This window comes from Siphateles boraxobius, unplaced genomic scaffold (assembly GCF_051911475.1).
Source record: "Siphateles boraxobius isolate OS27281-9 unplaced genomic scaffold, OSU_SipBor_1 200, whole genome shotgun sequence".
Classification (NCBI taxonomy): Eukaryota; Metazoa; Chordata; class Actinopteri; order Cypriniformes; family Leuciscidae; genus Siphateles; species Siphateles boraxobius.
Window position 1 is genome coordinate 27,501 of NW_027508812.1, and position 25,767 is coordinate 53,267.

At 41.5% G+C, this 25,767-nt stretch overlaps 1 protein-coding gene across 1 annotated transcript in view; it reads left to right on the forward strand.

Annotated features, from left to right (window-relative positions):
- The window catches only part of LOC143745386 (kin of IRRE-like protein 3), an 88,077-nt gene that overhangs the window by 20,740 nt on the left and 41,570 nt on the right, over positions 1-25,767 (forward strand). The window contains exons 4-8 of the mRNA XM_077237486.1: positions 3,771-3,928; positions 8,276-8,426; positions 17,409-17,514; positions 24,886-25,034; positions 25,219-25,346. Of these exons, the coding sequence (XP_077093601.1) occupies positions 3,771-3,928; positions 8,276-8,426; positions 17,409-17,514; positions 24,886-25,034; positions 25,219-25,346 (692 nt within the window). The remainder of the gene's footprint in view (positions 1-3,770; positions 3,929-8,275; positions 8,427-17,408; positions 17,515-24,885; positions 25,035-25,218; positions 25,347-25,767) is intronic.

A 25,767-nucleotide genomic window follows, 5' to 3' on the forward strand; every position in this document is an offset into this window, starting at 1 on the left:
TATTTCTCTCCTTCTCCAAACTGCTCTGACAACTAGCTGTGGCTGTGGCCTTTATACACAGAGGCAGAATGGGAAAACTATTTATTCGTCCTGAGAACCGTATGATTTTTCAAGCCGCAGGGAGACGCGATTGGTTCCAGGGAAGAAATACCAGCTAACAAATCACACAGGACTCTGTGCTCTGAGATTGTCGTGTAGCGCGAGGGCCAAATCTCCACGGTCTTATATTGGACACCGAGAAATCTGAAGGGAAGATGTCCAGCGTCCTCCATATAAGCGTTCAGAGACGTCCCTTTAGAGGAGGAACATGGCCACAACGTCCCCTTTGCCCCCTAAACTTCACTGTTACCATGGCGCCTTGAGGTACCCAGTTGCTCAAACTTGTGTGTGCCGTCTGATTGGCCAGAAATCTCCGCGAGAGTAAAAGCTGGCTGAAGTCTAATCAGTAAGATATGAGTAATGGGGTCTCAGCTTCCTTCTTAATAAAGTCAGCATCTCGGGACGTTCCCCAACAACAACCAGCCGTTCTGCCATCTTCAAATAGTCCCTCCTCTTCTCACGTCTCACGGCCCTCTCTCTCTCCATCGCTCTCTCTCTCTCCATCGCTCTCTCTCTCTACATCGCTCTCTCTCTCTCTCCGTCGCTCTCTCTCTCTCTCCATCGCTCTCTCTCTCCATCGCTCTCTCTCTCTCCGTCGCTCTCTCTCTCCATCGCTCTCTCTCTCTCCATCGCTCTCTCTCTCTCCATCGCTCTCTCTCTCCATCGCTCTCTCTCTCTCCATCGCTCTCTCTCTCCATCGCTCTCTCTCTCCATCCTCTCTCTCGCCGTCGCTCTCTCTCTCCATCCTCTCTCTCTCCATCCTCTCTCTCTCTCCATCGCTCTCTCTCTCTCCATCGCTCTCTCTCTCTCCATCGCTCTCTCTCTCCGTCGCTCTCTCTCTCCGTCGCTCTCTCTCTCCATCGCTCTCTCTCTCCATCGCTCTCTTTCTCTCCATCGCTCTCTCTCTCTCCGTCGCTCTCTCTCTCCATCGCTCTCTCTCTCCATCGCTCTCTTTCTCTCCATCCTCTCTCTCTCTCCATCGCTCTCTCTCTCCATCGCTCTCTCTCTCTCCATCGCTCTCTTTCTCTCCATCGCTCTCTCTCTCCATCCTCTCTCTCGCCGTCGCTCTCTCTCTCCATCCTCTCTCTCTCCATCCTCTCTCTCTCTCCATCGCTCTCTCTCTCTCCATCGCTCTCTCTCTCTCCATCGCTCTCTCTCTCCGTCGCTCTCTCTCTCCGTCGCTCTCTCTCTCCATCGCTCTCTCTCTCCATCGCTCTCTTTCTCTCCATCGCTCTCTCTCTCTCCGTCGCTCTCTCTCTCCGTCGCTCTCTCTCTCCATCGCTCTCTCTCTCCATCGCTCTCTCTCTCCATCGCTCTCTCTCTCCATCGCTCTCTTTCTCTCCATCGCTCTCTCTCTCTCCGTCGCTCTCTCTCTCCGTCGCTCTCTCTCTCCATCGCTCTCTCTCTCCATCGCTCTCTCTCTCCATCGCTCTCTCTCTCTCCGTCGCTCTCTCTCTCCGTCGCTCTCTCTCTCCGTCGCTCTCTCTCTCCATCGCTCTCTCTCCATCCTCTCTCTCCATCGCTCTCTCTCTCTCCATCGCTCTCTCTCTCCATCCTCTCTCTCTCTCCGTCGCTCTCTCTCTCTCTATCGCTCTCTCTCTCCATCGCTCTCTCTCCCTCCGTCGCTCTCTCTCTCCGTCGCTCTCTCTCTCCATCGCTCTCTCTCTCCATCTTTCTCTCTCTCTCCATCGCTCTCTCTCTCCATCCTCTCTCTCTCCATCTTTCTCTCTCTCTCCATCGCTCTCTCTCTCCGTCGCTCTCTCTCTCCATCGCTCTCTCTCTCCATCTTTCTCTCTCTCTCCATCGCTCTCTCTCTCCGTCGCTCTCTCTCTCCATCGCTCTCTCTCTCCATTCTCTCTCTCTCTCCGTCGCTCTCTCTCTCCATCGCTCTCTCTCTCCATCGCTCTCTCTCTCCATCTTTCTCTCTCTCTCCATCGCTCTCTCTCTCCGTCGCTCTCTCTCTCCATCGCTCTCTCTCTCCATCTTTCTCTCTCTCTCTCCATCGCTCTCTCTCTCCATCGCTCTCTCTCTCCATCGCTCTCTCTCTCCATCTTTCTCTCTCTCTCCATCTTTCTCTCTCTCTCCATCGCTCTCTCTCTCCATCTTTCTCTCTCTCTCCGTCGCTCTCTCTCTCCGTCGCTCTCTCTCTCCATCGCTCTCTCTCTCCATCTTTCTCTCTCTCTCCATCGCTCTCTCTCTCCGTCGCTCTCTCTCTCCATCGCTCTCTCTCTCCATCTTTCTCTCTCTCTCCATCGCTCTCTCTCTCCATCGCTCTCTCTCTCCATCTTTCTCTCTCTCTCCATCGCTCTCTCTCTCCATCGCTCTCTCTCTCCATCGCTCTCTCTCTCCATCTTTCTCTCTCTCTCCATCTTTCTCTCTCTCTCTCCATCGCTCTCTCTCTCCATCTTTCTCTCTCTCTCCATCGCTCTCTCTCTCCGTCGCTCTCTCTCTCCATCGCTCTCTCTCTCCATCTTTCTCTCTCTCTCCATCGCTCTCTCTCTCCGTCGCTCTCTCTCTCCATCGCTCTCTCTCCATCCTCTCTCTCCATCGCTCTCTCTCTCTCCATCGCTCTCTCTCTCCATCCTCTCTCTCTCTCCGTCGCTCTCTCTCTCTCTATCGCTCTCTCTCTCCGTCGCTCTCTCTCTCCATCGCTCTCTCTCTCCATCTTTCTCTCTCTCTCCATCGCTCTCTCTCTCCATCTTTCTCTCTCTCTCCATCGCTCTCTCTCTCCATCTTTCTCTCTCTCTCCATCGCTCTCTCTCTCCGTCGCTCTCTCTCTCCATCGCTCTCTCTCTCCATCTTTCTCTCTCTCTCCATCGCTCTCTCTCTCCGTCGCTCTCTCTCTCCATCGCTCTCTCTCTCCATCCTCTCTCTCTCTCCGTCGCTCTCTCTCTCCATCGCTCTCTCTCTCCATCCTCTCTCTCTCTCCATCGCTCTCTCTCTCCATCTTTCTCTCTCTCTCCATCGCTCTCTCTCTCCGTCGCTCTCTCTCTCCATCGCTCTCTCTCTCCATCCTCTCTCTCTCTCCGTCGCTCTCTCTCTCCGTCGCTCTCTCTCTCCGTCGCTCTCTCTCTCCATCGCTCTCTCTCTCCGTCGCTCTCTCTCTCCATCGCTCTCTCTCTCCATCTTTCTCTCTCTCTCCATCGCTCTCTCTCTCCGTCGCTCTCTCTCTCCATCGCTCTCTCTCTCCATCCTCTCTCTCTCTCCGTCGCTCTCTCTCTCCATCGCTCTCTCTCTCCATCCTCTCTCTCTCTCCATCGCTCTCTCTCTCCATCTTTCTCTCTCTCTCCATCGCTCTCTCTCTCCGTCGCTCTCTCTCTCCATCGCTCTCTCTCTCCATCCTCTCTCTCTCTCCGTCGCTCTCTCTCTCCGTCGCTCTCTCTCTCCATCGCTCTCTCTCTCCATCGCTCTGTCTCTCTGGAGCACTCAGGATGTAGCAGCTGCTTGTTGCCTTTGATTTAGACTTGCCCTAGATATGCTCTCTAATGAGCTGAGTGGCCAATCAATAATTTACCTGAGTCTGAGTGAGAAGCAGGCCGATCAGTGCTGTTTAAAAAGAGAACTGCAATCAGTGCTATTCACTAACAGATTTTTGACTCATCCTTCCATTTTTCTCTATGTGCCATTGTTTGTGATACGAGAGGATAAACTTCCCACTGATTTCCCCGCAGTTCCTCCTGATGACCCTGTGATAATCGGAGCACCTGTGGTGAGCTTGCGTGCCGGAGACTCGCTAAACCTCACCTGTCATGCTGACAACGCCAAACCGGCCGCCTCCATCATCTGGATCCGTAACGGAGAGGTCCTGAACGGTGCGGCGTACACCAAGGTACGGGTCCCTGCTGCTCAGTACAGAAACACGATGGAACCATGGCCTGTGTTTCAAAATCATTTTTAGGCATCATAAATGTGTTCAGATGTTTAACTGAACGCACCTAATGTTCGAAAATCTGTTTAATATCAAGTTGAATATTCAAATTCACCTATTATGCCCAAAAATTGTGTGTTGTGAACATTTTTAACTCTGTTTAAAAGTGCATCTGATGCCCAAAAAGGCCGTTTCAAACATTTTGATTCAGTTCAAACGTGATGCCCGAATGTTTCATTTCAAATTGAATGATAAAATTTGCATATAATGGGCAAAATGTTTATCTTTGAACACCGAATGCTCCTGTGATGCCCCAGAAAAGCTCTCTCAAACTTTCTGATTCCGTCTAAATGTGCACTTGATTCCCAATAGCTGTTTTAAATGTTTCTGAATCATTTCAATCAATCACACGATGCCCAAAACCACTTTATTGAGTGTTCCATTTTAAATGAAATAAACAAATGTGCTTATGTTGGCCAAAAAATTGTATCTTAAATGTTTCACATGTAATTTGAACATTCAAACACTCCTGTGACGTCCCCCAAAAAACATGTCTCAAATGTTTGATTCAAAACAAACATGCATATGACGCCCAAAAACACTGTGTGATATCAGGTACACTGTATCAGGGGTTTCATTTTCATTTTCAGTTCAATTCAAGCATTTGATCACTTATACAATGGTATTATATTGTATACCAATAATATACTCAAATTTTGTGTAAATTTTTTTACATTGAAACTTTGAGACATACAAACATACATTGAGAGATTTTAACATTGAAACATTTGGACATACAAACATTTTGATCCATTTTGAATATTCAAGTACTTGCCCAAAAATGCTGTCTTGAGTGTTTCATTTCAAAGTGAAATTCAGTCAGTGCATCTGATGCTCAAAAACGTCAATTCAAACATTCAAACATGCAATTAATAGCCAAAAAACCTGTAACAAGTGTTTCAGTCCAAAGTGAATGATCAAGTCTATGATGCCCAAAAACATTGCATTGAATGTTTTAGATTTAGTTTGAACATTTAAATGCGTCCTGTGATGATTTGAATGTTTTGGTTCGGTTTAAATGTGCATGCATTCATTTTGAATACTCAAGCACTTCTACAACACCCACACATGATGTATAGGTGAACACGCGCTATAGGTTTTTGAGACAGCCTGTGTGTCCTGATATTTTCAATATCACATGTAAAAAAAAAGTCTCTTATGAAATCCTGCACTTCGCCTGACTGCGTGTCCTCGAAACGCTCAGCTCTGTCAAATTAATGACAAGTGAGGACTAATTTTTAATTTAATCCTTGGGGCAAAGTGGAGCTGTAATGCAGTGCTTTAAATATGTCATAATGGAAAGACATTCCAGCACTCCATTATGAATGTGTTCCTCAGCAATTTGCTGAGTTGAACGGCTTTAGGGAGGAAATTGAGAGAGAAGGAAATGTGTTTAAAGGGCCGCTCATACTATGATTGGAGAGCGTAATCTGCTCATTTTGAGTAAGCCGAACCCCTCAGCTCCGACCGGAGAGAGTCCCTTCATTAATTAACCAGGCCTAATTTAGACACAAGCAAGCTAGACAGGTTACCTCCTTTTTCCCACAGAAGTACTGCTTTCAAATCTGTTCTACACTAGGGAGACTCTTTTAAATGCCTCTGAAATTATCAAGTACCTCCATGAGACGGATATAAACAAAGCTTTTCACGTCTCGAAAGTCATTCCAGTGTAAACTGGATATTAGATGAGAGACAAATCGCTTTTTTTTTAATGAAAACAGGAGTCTTGTAAACACTGATCCTTGAGTGCTGGGACAAAACAGACGGCATAACGGAACAGAGAAATAATCTGAGGAATTATTTTGGATTAATCTGTTAAACATGTTCACAGGTGCTGCTTCTTCTGATGCAACTCAGTGTGTCAACACGATTAAGGATGAATTGAGATTACAGGATGATTTCACACTGATTTTCAGCTTCATCTATTGAATTGTCACCACATCAGACAGAAAATCAAAGCATTGACAAAATAACCATAATGCATGTAATCACACACTCATACAGTGCTTGTGCAGTGGCTGTTTTGTTATTTTGGTTGCTGCTAATAGAAACATCAAATAAGTGGAGATATCTTAAACATCTTTTATGGATATATAGCCATGTTTCTATTTTTCATAAGTTATACACTTTATATAATATGTTATAGTTTGAAATGATTGATGGTCTGAGGACAGGTGTTTCTGGGAGGAGGGTAGTGAGTGATAATGTCATTTTATAACACTGATAGAATGAACAGTAGTTGAAATGTTGCATTTGTTGAAGATTTTATTATTTAGAAACTAAGAAATTTAGCTATATAAGAGAATACACAATTATTTCTTGTATGAGTTATTTCCTGTAATAGGACTCTGTCTAGGTGACTTTGAAAGCTGCAAGACCATCTGTAAAAAGACCCTGAATGTCAATTCTATTCTGAGAAGTCACATGGTATAAGATATTTACCCAAAACTATCTATAGGGTGTGTTACCTTCTATGGAAGAAGATGAATGAATATAACTCTGAACCCAAAAATACTCGGCAGCGCTAGAAGGCCGGAGCGTCAGAACGCCCTTCTATGGAACGGAACGGCGTTCGAAAATAAAGTCTAATTATATCTGGCATTAAAGATCTCTGCGAAGTTATTTTTCAGAACAATTGAAACCACTTCACATTTGTGTAAAGATCACTGTAGTGGTCATCTCTGACAAGTGTCAGTGGAAATGTTGCTGTTTTCAACCGATGGCTGGTGAACGTCTGAGAATGCTTTGTCTCATCTCTCAAGATTCAGTGAAATATTCAAATGTCAGAATGTTGGATTTATGGGTTTAACTTGATTTTGGTCTAAAACTTTAATTTATAACCGAACACACTGAAAGTCTAATGACTGAAGAGCCTCGTCTCATCATAACACAATTACCTTTTAGAAAAATGTCAGATGATAAACGCACAAGAGATTTGAATTTTTCATATTTCTCCAGGAATCGAGCTCCACTCTTTATTGGGTTATTTGATTAATTCTCAGAGAGAATCTCTTGTAGCTGCGAGGCAGACGGGTGTTTTAGATGAAGTCAATATCCTTCAAATATCTGTACCAATTTTTTAATAATCTTTCCTCAATAAACACGGTTCCTCTGTAATAGCTTGAATACCAGAGCGCAAAAGTGCAGGTAATATCGCCGTGAATAAGCTGATTTGTGACTGACATATGAAGTGTGGAACCTCTACGCCAATAAAAGATTCCTGTGTAATACTCTTGATACAGATTTCAGCACAAAGCTAGTCTGATAGCAAAGCGAACATTTCCAGAATGCTTTATCTGCACGTTCAGGCCTTAAAGAGATAGTTCACCCAAAAATGTAAATTCTGTCAGTAATTACTCTCCCTCATGTTGTTCAACGCCGTAAGACCTTCGTTCATCTTCGGAACACGAATTAAGATATTTGTGATTAAATCTGAGAGCTGGATCACTCCTCCATAGGCTTCTAAGGGATTGAAACTTGTTCCCCGAAAAGTTATTAAAGACATCGTTAAAATAGTCCAAGTGACTACAGTGGCTCAATCTTAAGTTTATCAAGCACTTCTGTGTTGTACGTCTCACGCATCACAAACACATGACCAGCGTCGGCCAATAGTGAGCCTGCGTGTGACGTACAACACAGAAGCGCTGCGCTGTTACACTAGTGAACTCACTCGACGCCCACAGAGAAGGAAATCAATAGTTGAATTAAAGTCCTTATTTTTGCGCACAAAAAGTATTCTCGTCACTTGATAAACTTAAGATTGAGCCACTGTAGTCACTTGGACTATTTTAATGATGTCTTTAATAACTTTTCGGGGAACAAGTTTCAATCCCTTAGAAGCCTATGGAGGAGTGATCCAGCTCTCAGATTTAATCACAAATATCTTAATTCGTGTTCCGAAGACGAACGAAGGTCTTACGGGGTTGAACAACATGAGGGAGAGTAAATACTGACAGAATTTACATTTTTGGGTGAACTATCCCTTTAAGCACGTGCTGATTTGGTGCTCGAGACTCAAGGGCTGTTGGATAGATGTTTGTTCAGAGACGTCCAACAGAGAGGAGCTGATTGCAAGTTTGGAAGTCTGTGTTTGACCTACACTCAAGAGGAAGCATAAAGACAGACCATCTTGAGTTGTTTGGCTAATACTTTTTTCTTTACAACTGTGCAAGTATGAAGTATCGTTGACCATGTGTGAAGTGCTGCCCACGATACTTTAGTGCTCACGGTGTTTGTGTTTTCATGCAGACGCTGTTGCGAGATGGCAGAAGAGAAAGCACGGTGAGCACGCTCCACGTCTCCGCCTCCAACATAGAGAGCGGCCAGCGGATCTCCTGCCGTGCCTCCAACAAAGCGGCGCCCAACGGCAAGGAGGCCACGGTCACCATCGACGTCCAGCGTGAGTGAATCTTTTCTTCTGTTCAAACATGATCAGCGGCAGACCGGCTCGAGCTCACGCTCCCCTTCCGATCCCGCGACCTGCATTCTGTTCTGAGTCTTCTTGTGTTTTCCTGTCTGTGTGGATGAATTATTCACATGTGAAAATCCGCTATGTGCTGTCCTATTTTCTTTATCCAAACAGCCGTTGTGTATGCATGCGATCTGATGTCTGAGCACATGCCGTACTTCGCACCACAGACACACAAGACTTGACACAATTTTTGTTTCTTCTTGTTTTTTATTTTGGAGAAGAAATTGTGAAAGTGTCAGTTTCTCTGCAGGCAGCATAGAGCGATGTTGCAAAGCTTTAAGCCGGTTATTGTAGACATAAATGCTAATTATTATCTTTTTAAACATCGAAGAATTGAGCAAGACCAGATCCTGCTTGTGTATACGGGCATTTTGCTTATTTTTTATTTATAGCAGCCATAAGCTCTGCTGCCAAAAGTGTATCTGAAAGCGCTAAAATGAAAGGCCTTAACTAATTCAGCGCAAAGATTAGCATTTGATGAAATATTTCTGACAATGTATTCATAGGGAACAAAGGCATTCTTTCAGCTCTCTCAAGTGTTGAAAGATATTAACTCTGACTAATAAAGCAGAAAATATATCATATTGAAAGATCCCCAAGTTCTGACAGCTCCTTTCTTCACATCCGTAAAGTCTGGGTTTTTGCCGTTGCTGCCCAGAAGGAATGCGCCTCAGCACAATGGAGCTCAAACTCTGAATTGGAAGCGGAAAACAGAAAACATTTGTCTGTGTATTTTTTTGTTGTTGTTTTTTGCTCCTCCGGACTCGACCCAAATCATTTTGTCATGCAAAACAATAGAAGAGTTTCCACCCTGAATTGCGCAGACGCTCCTGATTGGTCAGATGATGTCGCCACTGTGAGAGCCAATGTAATGCTTTGTTTAATTAATCAGCCAGGTTTGAGATTATATCTACTTTCCTACACTACCTGTCAAAAGATTGGGAACATTTAAATATTTGTAATGTTTTTGAAAGGAGTCTCTTATGCTCACAGAGGCTGATTTTTAAATAACAATATAGTAAAAACTGTATTATTGTTAAATATTATTAAAATTTAAAATAAATTCAGCCTTAAAGGAATAGTTGACTTAAAAATTAAAATGCTGTCATCATTTACTCACCCTCAAGTTGTTTCAAACCTTTATTCATTTCTTTCTTCTGCTGAACACAAAGGAAGATATTTTGAAGAATGTCAGTAATCATGTTGATGGACCCATTGACTTCCATAGCAGGAAATAAATAATATGGAAGTCAATGGGTCCATCAACTGTGTGGTTACTGTATAGTTTATGTATAAGTCAAAAAATGAAAAATGAAATTGGCTAAAAACTGCTACTGTCAAGATTCATTCAGCTTAGGATTCTGGGTGGCTCGCTTGTAATAATTACAGCGTGTCTAACCTGCGCCTGTCGTTTGAGATGTGCCAGGTCTAACACGAGGAAGCAGTTCAGTGAAGCAGAGACCCGCTGTAGGCCACACACTGAAAGAACATGTGCTGGGTAAATAAATGATGACCGAGAGCAGAGAGGTGCTAGAACCGTTGTGCCACGGCAGCCCTCAGGGACCTCGAACTGGCGTCGGCGTTTTCCTGTTGCTTCGTGTCTTCAATATTCAGAAAAGGCAGCTGTTAAGTGAGGTGCCATAATGGAAATGTGTTTTTTGGCAGACCTGGCCGTTTGAAGAGCTCGCAAAATGGTTTCCACTATTTCCGGAGATTATTTACTGAAAACACTTTCATTATATGTCACATGCTGTTTTTTTCGATTTATCCTTCTCTGTAGGTAATTGCCCAAAACAACAGTTATAAAACCTGCGGGTCTGATCAAATATGCCAACGTGACACAGTTCCAAGAGTTCATCCGAGTAATGGGAGAATGTTTAGATTTCGTTTCATCTGAAGTTTTGTGTTCCGCCTAAAGTGTACTGCTAATAAACAGCGCTACAGTCGGTACATGAGTCACTGGTGACCTAAATAAGCATGTTGCTTTTCACTTATTACTGAGATACTCTGGCCCTTCTCTTCATATTAGACAGGAAACATTTGCTCGTAATCATTTATAAGCTCTTGGCTGTGAAAGCACTGGCCTATTTATCAGGGAACCAGCAGAACCAGCTTCATCTGTCCTGAGCCTCCTGTGAAACACAACAGTTGCACTGTGACCACTAGTGCTCTCCTTCTGACCAACAATCATCTGGATCATGGGTCCACAAAACACTTTTGTTCTTCTATGCTGATGTCATGAAGATTTACAGCTGGTCCCCCATAGAATGCTGTCCATATTGGATCCCAGGGGCCAGCTGATTGTTAATATGTAATAATAATATAAAATATTTAATCAAATAATATACTGTATATATATATGCTTGCAACGCCAAGGACATGGGTTTGATTCCCAGGGACAGCAAGAACTGATAAGAATATAAATGTGTACCTTGAAATGCAATGTAAGTTGCTTTGGATACATTTTGGAAAATATATGTATTGCATCCTTGATCAAATATGTATGATTATTAATTAAAATGAATCACATCTTTAGATTTTGTTATATTCTATAAATGAATACATGTAATTTAAAGCACATTAATGGTATAGTAATGTAGTTCAGACAATGTACATAATTGTAATTTTGCAGGATTTCTAATCATTCACTGAAAGTTAAAAGTTTTTTCAGTTAACAGAAATGCTGTCAGGTTTTAGGTGCACTGAACGACAGACCGAACTCTTTATGACACCAGCTGTACCAGCATTAATCCAGAATTAACCAACCGGGTCCTTTTAGGAAATTCAGAGTGGTTTTAGTCGGTCTGTTCTGCAGGGATATATATGTGCATTTGTTAAATCAGTTCGGCCCTGAGCGGATTGGCTTCCAATGTGCCAGAGTTAAGGGATCGTATCGCTCTTCATTGATATGGGTGCTACTTTTTAATTAGTCTGACACCCTCCTAGACTTCCATTCTAGATGGCATTGATTATTTCCATGGAAGCGGACGTTAAAAAAAAAGGCTTGATGATGGCGAGTAATGGAAAGTTTCTTGGCGGTTCCTCTTCGCACAGCACAATTTCGATAAGGATCTCTGGACTCAACCAATCTTCATTGGCTAGATACACAAATTAATCTGCGACGTGTTGACATTCACATCTCCAACACTCCTCCTTTCATTCTCATTTTCTCACTTTAAAGTTCATCAGTGCCTCTGAACCACATACAGTAATTAAAACTTCCCCATTAAACAACACGTTTCATATTTCATAAACGGTTCTCAAATCTCGTAGCCCACATCAATCTACATGCACACTTCACTTCGGCCCCTTTTGGATTTTCTCCCTCTTACGACTCAAAGGAGATTTGGCTTTATTGTAAAGGCGGCTAATATTCTTCACAGCGAGTGCCACCGATAACGCCGTCTCATCTGACCCTTTGCTTGAACGTGGCGTGAAGATCTCCGGCGCCGTTAGCTTGTGGGCTTCTGCGTAGCGGTTCGTTTAAGAATTAGCACCCAGGAGAATGTCTCTCCGCTTCTCAAAGTAATTGCCTTGTAAATAAGAGCGGGATTGAAACAATGCTGTTTGTTAGGAATAATTAATGACCACATGCGCACATGGAGACGCGTCTGGAGGCCTCTCGCGAGCTCCTGTCGGCGAACACACTCACTCCACACAAAGGAAACTGACAAGAGGTGCTTCATCAAGCTCAAGGAAACACTCACTCGCACCCCCTTGAGTCCTCCATCCTAAATAGATGCATGCCTCTATGTTTAGAGGATTGCATTTATTTTTTCGCGTTTTTGCATGCATATTTACATGCAATACTTTTTCGTTTTTTCGGAAAACTTGAAACCTCCCTAATTCCCAATGTTACCACAATCCAGTGCAAACTTCATTTAAAATGAATGATCACAAATCAATGTTGATTCTGTACCATCTGAGGACTGGTAGTTTTCTTCGCTGCCCATGCGGCGTGATGGACTACTTCCACTGAGCCTGGAGCTGGCATAGTTCTGTTTCAAACATCGCGGCTCGCTAGTTTCTTCTTAATGTATGTTTTCAATGCGCTGTAAATGGAAGTTAAAGTGAGTGTCAGCAAGAAGATTTAAAATTCCAGACTGCAATGTTGCAGTGCAAGACCTGATGAATAAGATCAGAACAAACGTTTATTTATTTGTATTAAATATTTGTATTAAGTATTGTATTTTAATCACTATACTGTCATTTTTCATTGACAATTATTTCACTAAATGTAAATTACATGTTTATGCCAACATTCCTAATATTCTGAGTTGTAGTGCTTTCAGTGTAATTAAATATTTTTATGGTTAAATTTATTAAAGCACATAACATTCATAGTACATTCATTCAACTATTTTAAAAAGACTTGAATAAGAGCACCAACACATGCAAAACCTGTTTATCAGTCAAATCCATTTATAAATAGAAATGCAGCAGGTGTACTGAGAAAATTTTGTGTAAAATTTTTTTTTACTAAACTGCTAATAATTTCACAATTAAGAATACAATATTGTTTATGCATGGTTATTGAAAAAACTAAAAATTAAAGTTTCTGAAAGTTTGTTGTCACCTAGAGTTTTTGCACCAAAATGAACTGAAAATCATTCTGCCTAACCATTTACACAAAACAATACATTGATTTAAATTTTTGAAGACACTTTTTGTTTGGAAAGGCAATATGCGTGGGGGCGTGTTCACACCTGAGAAGACAAAGACCTGCATAATGAGCTGCATAATGAGCTGCATAATGAGCTGCATAATGAGCTGCATAATGAGCTGCATAATGAGCTTTTCACACAGATGTGTCACTGGGTACCAGAGAATGCAAGGACAAAAGTATATATATATATATATTTTACAATTCCAATTACAAATAGGTTACAATGACTACAACAATTACAATTTTAACAATATTTCAAGTGTTAGCTTTCTTTGTAAAAAGTATACATTTTATCATATGCATTTCTAAGGTAAGGATTCATTAGTTTGAATATTGGAACAAACACTATAATAACATCTTAGTTGATAATTCAATATACCTACTTTATTTTTGACAAAACATCTCATACTACTGTATATATTTAACATATGAGCAGAAATTGCGAACAAAAGCTTATTTGATGTGGCAGTAGTCTTTTTTTACAGTAAAATATTTATAATCTATCCAAAACTAATCAACCAAATCTTGTCTAAACATTCATATTTAGTCTGTAACATATCGTGTTTATGATATATTAGCATATAAATGTTAATTTGCAGTTTGTTGCTTATACAAAGACATTTTAGTTCAACATATTTCAGTCTATTTGTACTCATCTCAGTAGGCTATAGCAATATAGTTTGGATGTGTTCATGTAAAAATAACATGTTTACTAATGTAGATGCGAGAGTGAATGAACGGCACAGACACGCGCTGTATAACTGTAGTGAACAACAGCGCGCACACCTGTGTCGTTCCTTCATCATTCACAACCAGACACGCAATTCATATTTAAACAGTATTTTTGCAGTTTACAGACACTATTCAATATCGCGATTAGAACAAAGCACTTAAGAATAAATGACTTACTACATCAGCTGGATCCATTATTGCTCCTCGAAATGAAACTACCAGCACTTCTGATTCATTTTCCAGGATTATTAGATAGTATTATTCCTCACAGCGCAGCAAGACGAGGTCAACTTCATGATTCTTATTAAACTTGATGTGTTTTATAATCCAGCTGATGTGGGCGTTAGCATGTTTGCATGGCTTGCCTTAGATCATTTGCGTTTGAATAGTGCGCGCCCTCCGTGGGCGTGGCACATTAACACTTAATGAGCTCTAATGAGCTGGAAAGAAAACGACTGACATCTCTCTCTTTTCATACAGATTACATAAACTGAGAATATTCGTTTTTTATATAAATTACTTCATTTTAAATAAGAGAATTCAAGCTTCATAAAGAAAAATCTCTTGTGCCTGTGTGACAAGTATTCGCTGAGTTACTTCACTAACAGAGAGGAGGCAAAACTCGCATCAAGTTTATTTTTCTTTATTTGACAAAAAGCACAACACTTTGTTTTAATTGTGAGTACACAAAAAATAGACACTTAACAGGATCGAATGATGTATAACTCTTATATGTAAGATCAAAATCAACAGAGTATTTTGAGCCGACCCCAGGGGGTTACATCAATTTAGTAGTGATCACATTGTTATCTACATAGTGCTGTGGCATCAGCAGCCAACGAGCTTGCTGCACAACATTCAAATACTTGGCAGTGTTTGCCATTAGCAGTCTTCAGCGAAACCCTCCTCCTTCCCCAGCTCCACCTGTGTAGATCTGCAACGGGGGTTATTTTGTGTGTGTTATGCAGTATGTGCAGCAGCAGTATGTCTTACTCACAGCAACATGTCTGTGAATGTATTGGCAGTAGCAAGTCTCTGTACTTGCTCTGTAGCAGAAGACCAAATACATGAACATTGCTGTATCTATTACTATGCCAATCTCTCCAAGAGTTGTCTTGACAGACATATATTTATAAGAACATTTCAGCTGGTTTAATGGATAATTCAGCCCTGAAAAGTAGTAATACTCTGCATTTTTATGAGGTACTCTATGCATGTAGACTGAACTCTGTTACCGGAGTCGTAATAAGTTGAAGATGGAAGAAGTTCTGCAAGTACGCTTGCCAACCGCTTACACTTTATCGCTGTTATTGTTTCTCTAATATGTTCGAATACGCCGCTATTTGGTTTTGCCGCTTTTCAGAAAGCCTTCAGGTTAATTTTAAATGACTAGTCCTGTGCCATAAGGCATTATGAATGAAACATCTGTCCTTGGTACAAATACGCTGGGCGAGTGACGGGTGCAGACTGCTAATGAGAAATCAGACCCAGCGCTGTGTCTGGGCTTTCCAGAGGCCTCTAATCACATTCAGACCCGTGGGAGGTGACAGATCCGTCCACTGCGCTCTGACAGGACTGGGCCAGATTGTACAAGCTTTTCTCATATTAAAGTTTCAGGATTTTGGGGGGGAAACAGCAGGAGGAACCAATGCTGTCTGGAATTGCTGTGATTTGTCGGTATGTCGCTGATGTTTCTACCGCTGGCCTAGTTAATGTCCAACATGCCCTGTGTCCAAACAAACACACGCCACAATCATGCTTTCAACACACTTCTTCAGCTCTGAACGTGTCAGCGCCTGTCTGTCCGCTGTCACTTCCTGTCTCACATCATCTGGTGTTAGTCCCGTCTCACATCTGGTGTCACTTCCTGTCTGACATCTGGTGTCACTTCCTGTCTCACATCTGGTGTCAGTCCTGTCTCACATCAGGTGTCAGTCCTGTCTCACATCTGGTGTCACTTCCTGTCTGACATCTGGTGTCACTTCCTGTCTCACATCTGGTGTCAGTCCTGTCTCACATCTGGTGTCACTTCCTGTCTCAAATCTGGTGTCACTTCCTGTCTCACATCTGGTGTCAGTCCTGTCTCACATCTGGTGTTAGTCTGGTGTCAGTCCTGTCTCACATCTGGTGTCAGTCCTGTCTCACATCTTGTGTCAGTCCTGTCTCACATCTGGTATCAGTCCTGTCTCACATCTTGTGTCAGTCCTGTCTCACATCTGGTGTCACTTCCTGTCTCACATCTGGTGTCAGTCCTGTCTCACATCTGGTGTCAGTCCTGTCTCACATCTGGTGTCAGTCCTGTCTCACATCTGGTGTCAGTCCTGTCTCACATCTGGTGTTAGTCTGGTGTCAGTCCTGTCTCACATCTGGTGTCAGTCCTGACTCACATCTGGTGTCAGTCCTGTCTCACATCTGGTGTCACTTCCTGTCTCACATCTGGTATCAGTCCTGTCTCACATCTTGTGTCAGTCCTGTCTCACATCTGGTGTCAGTCCTGTCTCACATCTGGTGTCAGTCCTGTCTCACATCTGGTGTCACTTCCTGTCTCACATCTGGTGTCAGTCCTGTCTCACATCTGGTGTCAGTCCTGTCTCACATCTGGTGTCAGTCCTGTCTCACATCTGGTGTTAGTCTGGTGTCAGTCCTGTCTCACATCATCTGGTGTCAGTCCTGACTCACATCTGGTGTCAGTCCTGTCTCACATCTGGTGTCACTTCCTGTCTCACATCTGGTATCAGTCCTGTCTCACATCTTGTGTCAGTCCTGTCTCACATCTGGTGTCAGTCCTGTCTCACATCTGGTGTCAGTCCTGTCTCACATCTGGTGTCACTTCCTGTCTCACATCTGGTGTCAGTCCTGTCTCACATCTGTTGTCACTTCCTGTCTCACATCTGGTGTCACTTCCTGTCTCACATCTGGTGTCATTTCCTGTCTCACATTTGGTGTCAGTCCTGTCTGACTGTTTGGGTTTGGGTGTGTGTAATTGGAAAGAAGGGAACGAAAGCAAACATTGTAAGATTGCCTTGATCCAAACTATAAATTTCATACACATTTCAAACTTTTTTAATTGAAACTGCAATTTTTTTTAATGAGAATTCTAGCGCTGCATTAAACTCAAATAAATAAAATGTAATTGTCTTCTGAAACGGCTCGATAAAAAGTCTGGGGTTGAATATCGCTTTTGCTTAATGTGAATTTGGCCACTGTTTGTTTAATTTGACTAATCAATCTAATTGTTCATTTCGCCAAAAACTCTCTTTAATCAAGCTCATTTTAAAAGTTGTTTAAATTCTAATTCAGCAGTTAGAAGGCGAGTTAAGGCGCCAATTAATCTTAATGCAAAGTAGCTCTCATTACTGGGAAAAAAGAATAATCAAGCCGTTCCCACTTTTTAGAGTATTTTTAGTTAGTTCTTTAATCCGCAATTAATCTTTCTGACGAGTGTTTATTAATGAGTGTCTTGAGACGTTCTTTGTGAAGATGAAGCTGACCGGCTCTCTGTGCTCCTCCAGATTTCCCGCTGGTGAACCTCTCTGTGGATCCGCAGCCGGTTCTGGAAGGCAATCTGGTCAAGTTCCATTGTGCTGCTAAAGCGAATCCCCCTGTCACTCATTACAGGTGAGAGCCGGCACTCACACACACACACACACACACACACACCCGACTGAAATACTGCTTTTAGGTCCCAGTGTCTCCTTCTTTTACTCTCCTGATGCTTTTGTTATTGTGCACAATACGTCTTAGCGGAAAAAACTCATGAATTTCTCATGTGAACATGTTCATCCCATATCCGTGTGAAGCTCATGATAAATTAATGTTTTAGTTTCAACACGTGATCATATGAAAATAGCATTTGAGGCACACTGTGTAGAATTGAGAGCTTGCGTGGAATGTTCCAAAACCACACAAAAATCATATGTGAATCTAGTCATTTGAAATTATAATTTTTTCTGTATATTTTTACATTACTTTGTAGCAAAAAAGTAGAGTAGGCAGTGGCCACAGTGCAAGTTATAAAGTTGTGACATCACAGTGTTTTGAAGGCTTAGCTCAGAAATATTAATTAATTGATGATTGAGATGATCTTTAACATGGTAGATATGCACTACTGTTCAAAAGTTTGGGATCTGTTTTTAAAAGAAATTAATATTTTTATTCAGCAATGATGCTTCAGATGATCAAAAGCGACAGTAAAGACATGCATAATGTAACAAAATATTTCTATTTTAAATAAATGCTCTCTATTTTAAATAAAACCTTTTATTCATCTAAGAACCCTGAAAAATGTATCAAGGTTTCCACAAAAATGTTTAGCAGCACATTGATAATAATAATAAATATAGTGATCTGTTGGAGAGTATTTGTTCATTTCAAAGCCAAAACTATAATTCAAGGCAAATTAACATTTCATGCGATTCTGATAATTTCATCCTAAAATCTGCCGCTGTATTAGTAGTAATCTGTTGGTCAGGAACACATTTGTTTGCATTTTGTTGATTTCACCGGAACATCTTCATCATATAGAGAGAGACGGCGTCACACCTAACATCTTTTTAATCAGTGTGTAGCTAGAGATGGTCTCTGCCCCATAAGAGTGTCATGCATTATTCATCCCGGAGAGGTCTAAAGGAGCACAGAGCGACACACACACACACACACACACACACACACACACACACACACCAGACACTTGTGCCTCTGCCCTCAGCCAGCTGGACAAAGATCTCTCAAAAGCTCCGAGGACTCTGAGTATCTCCTGTCCCTTGACCCACTCCTGCAGCTTCAAATGTGCGCTGTGCCACAGACCGAACCCTCGGCCAAATGTAATGTCATGAAATCATCAATCAAGCACAGGGAAACTTCCACGCGGAGACTGGCTTCTCGGAGAAACACAGCATTTGAATTCACACTGCAGGAACACAGAAGCCCAACTAATTACGAAGAAAGTCATTACTGATTGCGGGAGATTTCCTGTGGGCATTACACCGTTCCTCTGAGAGGATTAGAGCTGCCTCACTAGAAAGACGAAGGATTATTTTCACTAGCCAATATTTTATTCATGTTCATTTTGTTTACATAAATATGGAAATTAATTTAACTTTGTTTTGTTTTGTTTTTTTGTAAGAAAGAAATGTAGCATTGCTTATTGGAGGCGTCCGGTCCAGCCGCTCGCAGAAATAAAACCCATCACTGTCCTCCTGTGGCATTTGAAATGAGATTAGTGAAACTGTAAATTAATTAGCAAAAATAAAGCCTTTATGTTCGGCGGTCATGATGGCCATTTAAGACTTTGAGTATTTTTCATTCGTGGATTTTCATAATTTCGTAGAGCAATATTATGGCGTGGGGAATCTGCGTGCTGTGATCTCACAGCTCCACTAGTGTTCGACTGAAAGGGATTTTTCATTGGTGGATGTCAGTTGCATGGCGGGGTGCAAAAGTTTGAGTCTACTAATGAAAATGATTTTAATCTGCATTTTTGTTTGTTTGTTTTTTGCTTTAGTTACATCAGCCCTCAAGCTCCACTAAACCTAATGGCATGCTCTCCAGCATTGTTTAAGAACATCTTGGAAGCTTCAGTGGACAAAAGAACCTATAACTGTTTGTAAAAAAATATATATATTAGATTTTTTTTTTTAATCTTTAGAGATTAATTAACATTCTTTCTGCATGTTATATTGTTACACCAGTAGTTTGCTGTTTTAAATTAGTGACTGTTTTAATAAGTGAGTCATTCACTCTTTAATTATATTAAAATATACAAAAAAAAAACATTGCTAATCTTTGTGAGTGACTGGTTGGATCATTCTCTGAACTGATTCTTCCAAACTCTGATTCACTCAGAAACGAAACAATCGAGTGAATCATTGTATCATTACCTAAAATTTGTTCAAAACACAATGCATTCAGAAATGCTACTCCTCCATTATCTTGTGGCTTAGTTTACACCATGTCTACACCAAACACGTCAGTCGTCAGTTATCAGATTACTGTCTGGACATTATGGTGTCACACCGTGCCGCTCCACATCCGGTGTAGACAGCATCTCTGATTATAATGGGTTCTATACGCTTTTGTTGCTTTTTCCATTGGTGGAGCAAGAATAGGAAAAGGAACAATTATTAATTTGGCAATAAAAGCCATTTCACATTCGCAATTGTGCTGCTGGTCTGAATATCGGCACAACCGCTCTATATTGCTTAAGCATCTCTACATATATACAAATTGCTGTGAGCACTGTGAACTGACTGTATGGAGAAAAGCACTGCATTGTCCCAGAGAGCAGTGTGATGTAGTGCGCGTGAAATTCCCAGTGACAGTGAAATCGCATAGAGACTTCTGCTCTTTCTTTTCCAAGGATGTGGCCTTTCATTTATCCTAAACCTAGACCTCGCTCCACCAAAATATGTGGAGCCATCATAGAGAGTTCAAAAAGCCACTGCACTCAAAAAATAAGCCACAAGAAAAGAGTAAAAGACAACGCATCTCTTAATTCAGGGCTTGAATGTTGATTTTCTTCTCGAACTCCAATGCCGGCTTCAGACTGCACTAAGATTATATCAGCAGGATTTTCTAAATGATATTTCCTTGAGGGATCACCACGACATAGTGGAAAAAGAGAAATGCTGGCGAATGATAGTGAAGGAACTCCAGCAACCCGGTGAATCCTGAATTAGCATTAGGCTTGTACAACTATTTGTTTAGGCTTTGTGAAGTAAGTCGCTAGTTCTGCCTTTGCGATGACATCACGCACGTCGTTAAGACGGTTAGCGATGATTGGTCGGAAAGCAACGTGTAGTGTGACGTTTCTTGTCCACCACACGAAAAGAATTTAGGAGTCAAAATCGCATAATCTGACACAGTGACAATCGTAAAACTATCCTGCAGTCTGAACAGGCATAAGAGCAGAAAAGTGGGCCGTTAATGGATGGATCAGACGCGCCTGTGAATAAAGTGTGTGCTTCACGTCCCTCCAGGGGCTTCCTGTCAGCGCTGGTGTTGGTGGCTTTGTTCTAGCGTAGGTGATTTGTCTTGTCTTATCCTCATTTGTCACTTCTGAAGTGTCTAATGGAAGACGCTCTGTTGGGTGTGTCGAGCGTTTGATGTGAACATGTGGCTTTGCTGCTCGGCATCGGTTGGCATCGGCGTCCGCGTGGCTGATTGCTTGTTTTGGCGGAGACGGTTCTGTAGTGTTCGTACCACCCAGTGTTTTAATTAGAAATGCAGCAGATCACAGACAGCCCTCCCGCAGCATCTTAAAAACTAACAATTTTGTTTTCCACGGGTGTTGTATCGGCTTACACCTTCCGAGGATCTTGTTTTATTCTAGGTTTTGTATGTATACTATTGCTGTTGAATTTTGTAAAGAAAGATGGATGTAGCAGCAGACACATGGGTTTATTCTGTGTATTGTGAAGGTTTGAGAGCACGATTTGTCTTTCTGGCTGAGGCTGGACATCTTTTTCTGATGTTTTATTTGTGGTTACATTACTGTTTTATTCTCATGTCCTTTTCCGAGATAAAGTAGTCACAGCTCTGTATAACACAATGTTTTCATCTTTGAGTGTGTCCTCGTGTGAGTCGGTGAGAGTGTCTCGCTGGCAGGAGACGCTGTAATTTCTCAGACTGCTCTGAGTCTTGATTAGATTAAAGTAAGACAGTTAATCACTTAAATGTCAAAGATCCATGGAAATTGTTTGCAGCATTTTTCCTATTTTAGCAACAAATACGGGATTAAAATAATTTCATAAACAGCTTACGCTGAATATTGGCACCATTGGAATTGATGAAATTGAATTCTCCTAACAGGATGTAATAAGCCCTTTCCGGTGTTCGTGTGAACCCTTGATGAGATGGCAGAGAACATAGTTATATCTTCATTTTCACAGTTAATCAATTGGTCCTGGATTAGCTACACGTTTACATTGGAATGAAATGGATATCTGTCCATCGCTGCATATAAACATTTCTCTTTTTCCCACTTCCCTTCTCATCATATTTTGAGCTGGCCACTGTTTCCTGCTGAGACTGACAGGTGAAACCATCAGCCCTGTCGTGTGTGTGTGTGTGTGTGTGTGTGTGTGTGTGAATGTGAGTGTGAGTGTGCGTGTGCGCGTGCGTGTGCGAGTGTGTGTGTGAGTGTGAGTGTGTGTTTGTGTGTGTGAGTGTGAGTGTGCGCGTGCGAGTGTGTGTGTGTGAGAGTGTGTGTGTGTGTGTGTGTGAGTGTGAGTGTGTGTGTGCGCGTGCGAGTGTGTGTGTGCGCGTGCGTGTGCGAGTGTGTGTGTGTGAGTGTGTGTGTGTGTGTGTCTCTGTGTGTGTGTGTGTGTGCGCGTGCGTGTGCGAGTGCAAGTGTGAGTGTGAGTGTGTGTGTGTGTGTGTGTGTGAGTGTGTGTGTGAGTGCGTGTGCGCGTGCGAGTGTGTGTGTGCGCGTGCGCGTGCGAGTGCGAGTGCAAGTGTGTGAGTGTGAGTGTGAGTGTGTGTGTGTGTTTGTGTGAGTGTGTGTGTGTGAGTGTGAGTGTGTGTGTCTGTGTTTGTGTGTGTGAGTGTGAGTGTGTGTGTGTGTGTTTGTGTGTGTGTGTGTGTGTGTGTGAGTGTGAGTGTGTGTGTGTGTGAGTGTGAGTGTGTGTGTGTGTGTGTGTGAGTGTGAGTGTGTGTGTGTGTGTGTGTGAGTGTGAGTGTGAGTGTGTGTGTGTGTGTGTGTGTGAGTGTGTGTGTGAGTGTGAGTGTGAGTGTGTGAGTTCACATGGAGGCTGCCGTCCTCAAAGGAACACAGAGGAAACTCTGCAGAAAGAAAGTTTGTGTTGGAGCCGTGGCCTATGGGGTTCAGCAGTCACATACACATCGAGCCATGGTGTACATGCTGGCAATGTGAGTTTGAGTCTTGAGTGCCCATGTAGAGCTGCTGTAGAGAGAGCAGATGCACAAACGAGTGAGGACTTCTTCTTCTGTTTGGAAGCGGCTCGGTGAAGTGGAATTGAATGCAGTCTTGAGATGCAATTTTAGAACTAGTTTTAATTTGACATGTCAATTAAGAACAAATCACTCATTGCATGAGACTCAGTCCCTGTTTACACCTGGTATTAAGATGTGTTTTGGTGGATCGGATCACAAGTAGATGTCCATCCCGTTTACGCCTGGTGTTTTAATCTGTCTCTTTTGTCCACTTTCAACCACTTCTGTCCGGATATCTTCGAGGGGAGGGTCTATGAGTGGGTAATGTATGGGTTTTAACAGATCTTTCTATCTAATGGACAAAACAAGCTTGCTCAATTTACATATGAATGCGCCCGGAGACAAAGTAAAAACATACAGAGAGCATCTGCTCGTTTCTGCTCTGACAGCCAAGACAACACCGAACGCTGCAAGTGTGTGTTAGAAATCAGGAATGGTGAGAGAACGCCATGCTTGGTTTGTTTTCTCGTCTTCGAACCAAACTTGGGTCTTCGGCCGATCCTGTCTGGCTAGTGCGTGGGAATATCACAGCTGTTCAAAAGTTTGCAGTCAGTGAGATTTTTTTTTTTTTTTAGAGAAACAAATTATTTTATTCAGCAAAGACACAATAAATTGATCAAAAATGACTATTTTATGTTGCAAAATATTTGTATTTCAAAAATGCTCATCTTTTTTAACTTTCTATTCATCAAAGAATTCTGGAAAAAAGAAAGAATAATAGAATTCTCAAGACAAGGACAAGGCTTTGTTTCTAAAAGGCTTTTGTGGTCCACAGCCCGTGTCTGACGCCGACTCATTCAGAGACGCACACTTGGTGTCCTGACTTACGCAACCAGTATTTTAAAGAAGAACATTTATTTATTTACGATACATTATTCATTCACAAAGAAAATTGGTGTCCTTAAAGTTTGGATTTTCCCTCATTTTTTTAGTTAAGGCATTAAGATCAATTTCCAAAAGATGATTTTTTTTATTTATTCCCCTTATTAGTCAGCGTTAGCATGGGTTTGTTCACTTATGCTAATCACTGTACAGCAACAGACACAACATTTTGAACATTACAATATTGTGGTTTGCAGAAAAATATTGTCGCACTGTTGAAAATACCGATTTGCTATTACTGAAATAAAATTTTACAAATGACACTTGAAAATACATTCAAATATAAAACAGTTATTTTAAATTAATATTTCACAATATCACTATTTTTACTGTATTTTTGATTAGGTAATTAGCAAAAGAGACTTCTTTCGAAAGCATTAAGACTCCAAACATAAATACCTTTTAAAATACATGTTATTTGTCATACATTAATTGCTGATAAGACATTCTCATGTTAATAATGCTTTCTTTGCTACTGGCACTTCATTTTTTTAAATATCTTGCAAAGACATCACAAAATATTCAGTTTTTGCCATTTTTTTCTGTCCAGCAGGGGGAAAAGTGATTGCTGAGCTTTGTCACCGCCAATAAAAGCGATGAAAATGCCAAACCTAAAATAAAAAAGCAGAGAGTTGTGTTGAATGCATTCATTATATCAAATTCTTTTTTATTTCTCTAACACTGTCCACTTTTACATCAGAGATGCAAAAAAAGTCCATCTTGATGTGCTTGATCTTCCCATCTGAACCACAGCGGTTGCGTTCGCCTGCGTTGTGTGTGTTTCTCGCTTCCCTCTTTACATTTCACTATAATGACTACAGCATCAAAGAGTGCCAATGACAGAGGCAGCATCTAAAAACCTCTTAATGTGTGCCTGTTATTCTTCCCCCAAAGAAGACACGGCCTGCCGACAGCACGAAAATGAAAAGGCACAAATAAAAAAAAAGTATTCTGTGTCCTGAAAATTACATTAGACACTCTTCTTTTGTTGTTTCAGTACACCGTGCAAATATGACAAGATCTCAGTCATTTGCCTGTGAAAAAATACCTTTCTTACCGCCTTTGATCTTTCGAGCAGATTTGGTAAAAAACACCTTGGCAGCGTCCATCAGGCTTGTTCATTTGTTGCCCTGTGTGTGTCTGGTGTATAATTAGATGGGCGAAGGGGGGACACATGATCACGGATGCGACGGGAGACACTTACGAGGTGCTGGTTGATCATTCCTTCTTCACCGAAGCAGTGTCCTGTGAGGTCACCAATGCCCTGGGCAGCACCAACATCAGTCGCAATGTGGACGTTTATTGTGAGTTTAACAGCAAAACTTGCTGTGTATAAATATGTTTCTTTTCATTTTATATCTGAAAGGAACGGTTTATTCGAAAACGGTTTATGATTTAAAAAAATATTTTATGTCATTTCAAACCTACATGACTTTTTTCTCTGAATGCATGTTCTTTTGCATATAATAATAGTTTCTTGTTCTGTAGTCGGGCCTCGTCTGGCTGCGGATCCCCAGAGCCTCCAGGTGGACCGGGGTTCTGACGCCGTGTTCAGTTGCGCTTGGATTGGAAACCCGTCGCTCACCATCGTCTGGATGAAAAGGGGTCATGGAGTCGTGCGTACTTTTCTCTGCTCTACTTGGATATCTGTCAATCTATTCTATTATAGTCCTATTCATATTTTGAATTAGCTTTCATTTTTATATTTTCCTTTTTTATATTTTAAAAACATACAAGTTTTTGTAATTTCGTTATGTGCTTTTGTCATTTTTATTGTTTTTTTATTAAATTTTTTATTATATATTTTTTCGTTTACATTTTCTTTATTATTATTTCCAGTTAGTAATCTTAGTGCTTTGACTTTTTTAAACACATTTCAGTTAATTGCCAAGGCAACATTTGTCATTTTCATTTAGTTTAAGTTTTTCATCTAATATTAAGACTTCATTTAAGCTTCACTCCAATTAACAACAATGTACAGTACTTAAATTTATTTTTATTTTTAGTTAACAATAAAAACCCTGTCTAAACAGCTCA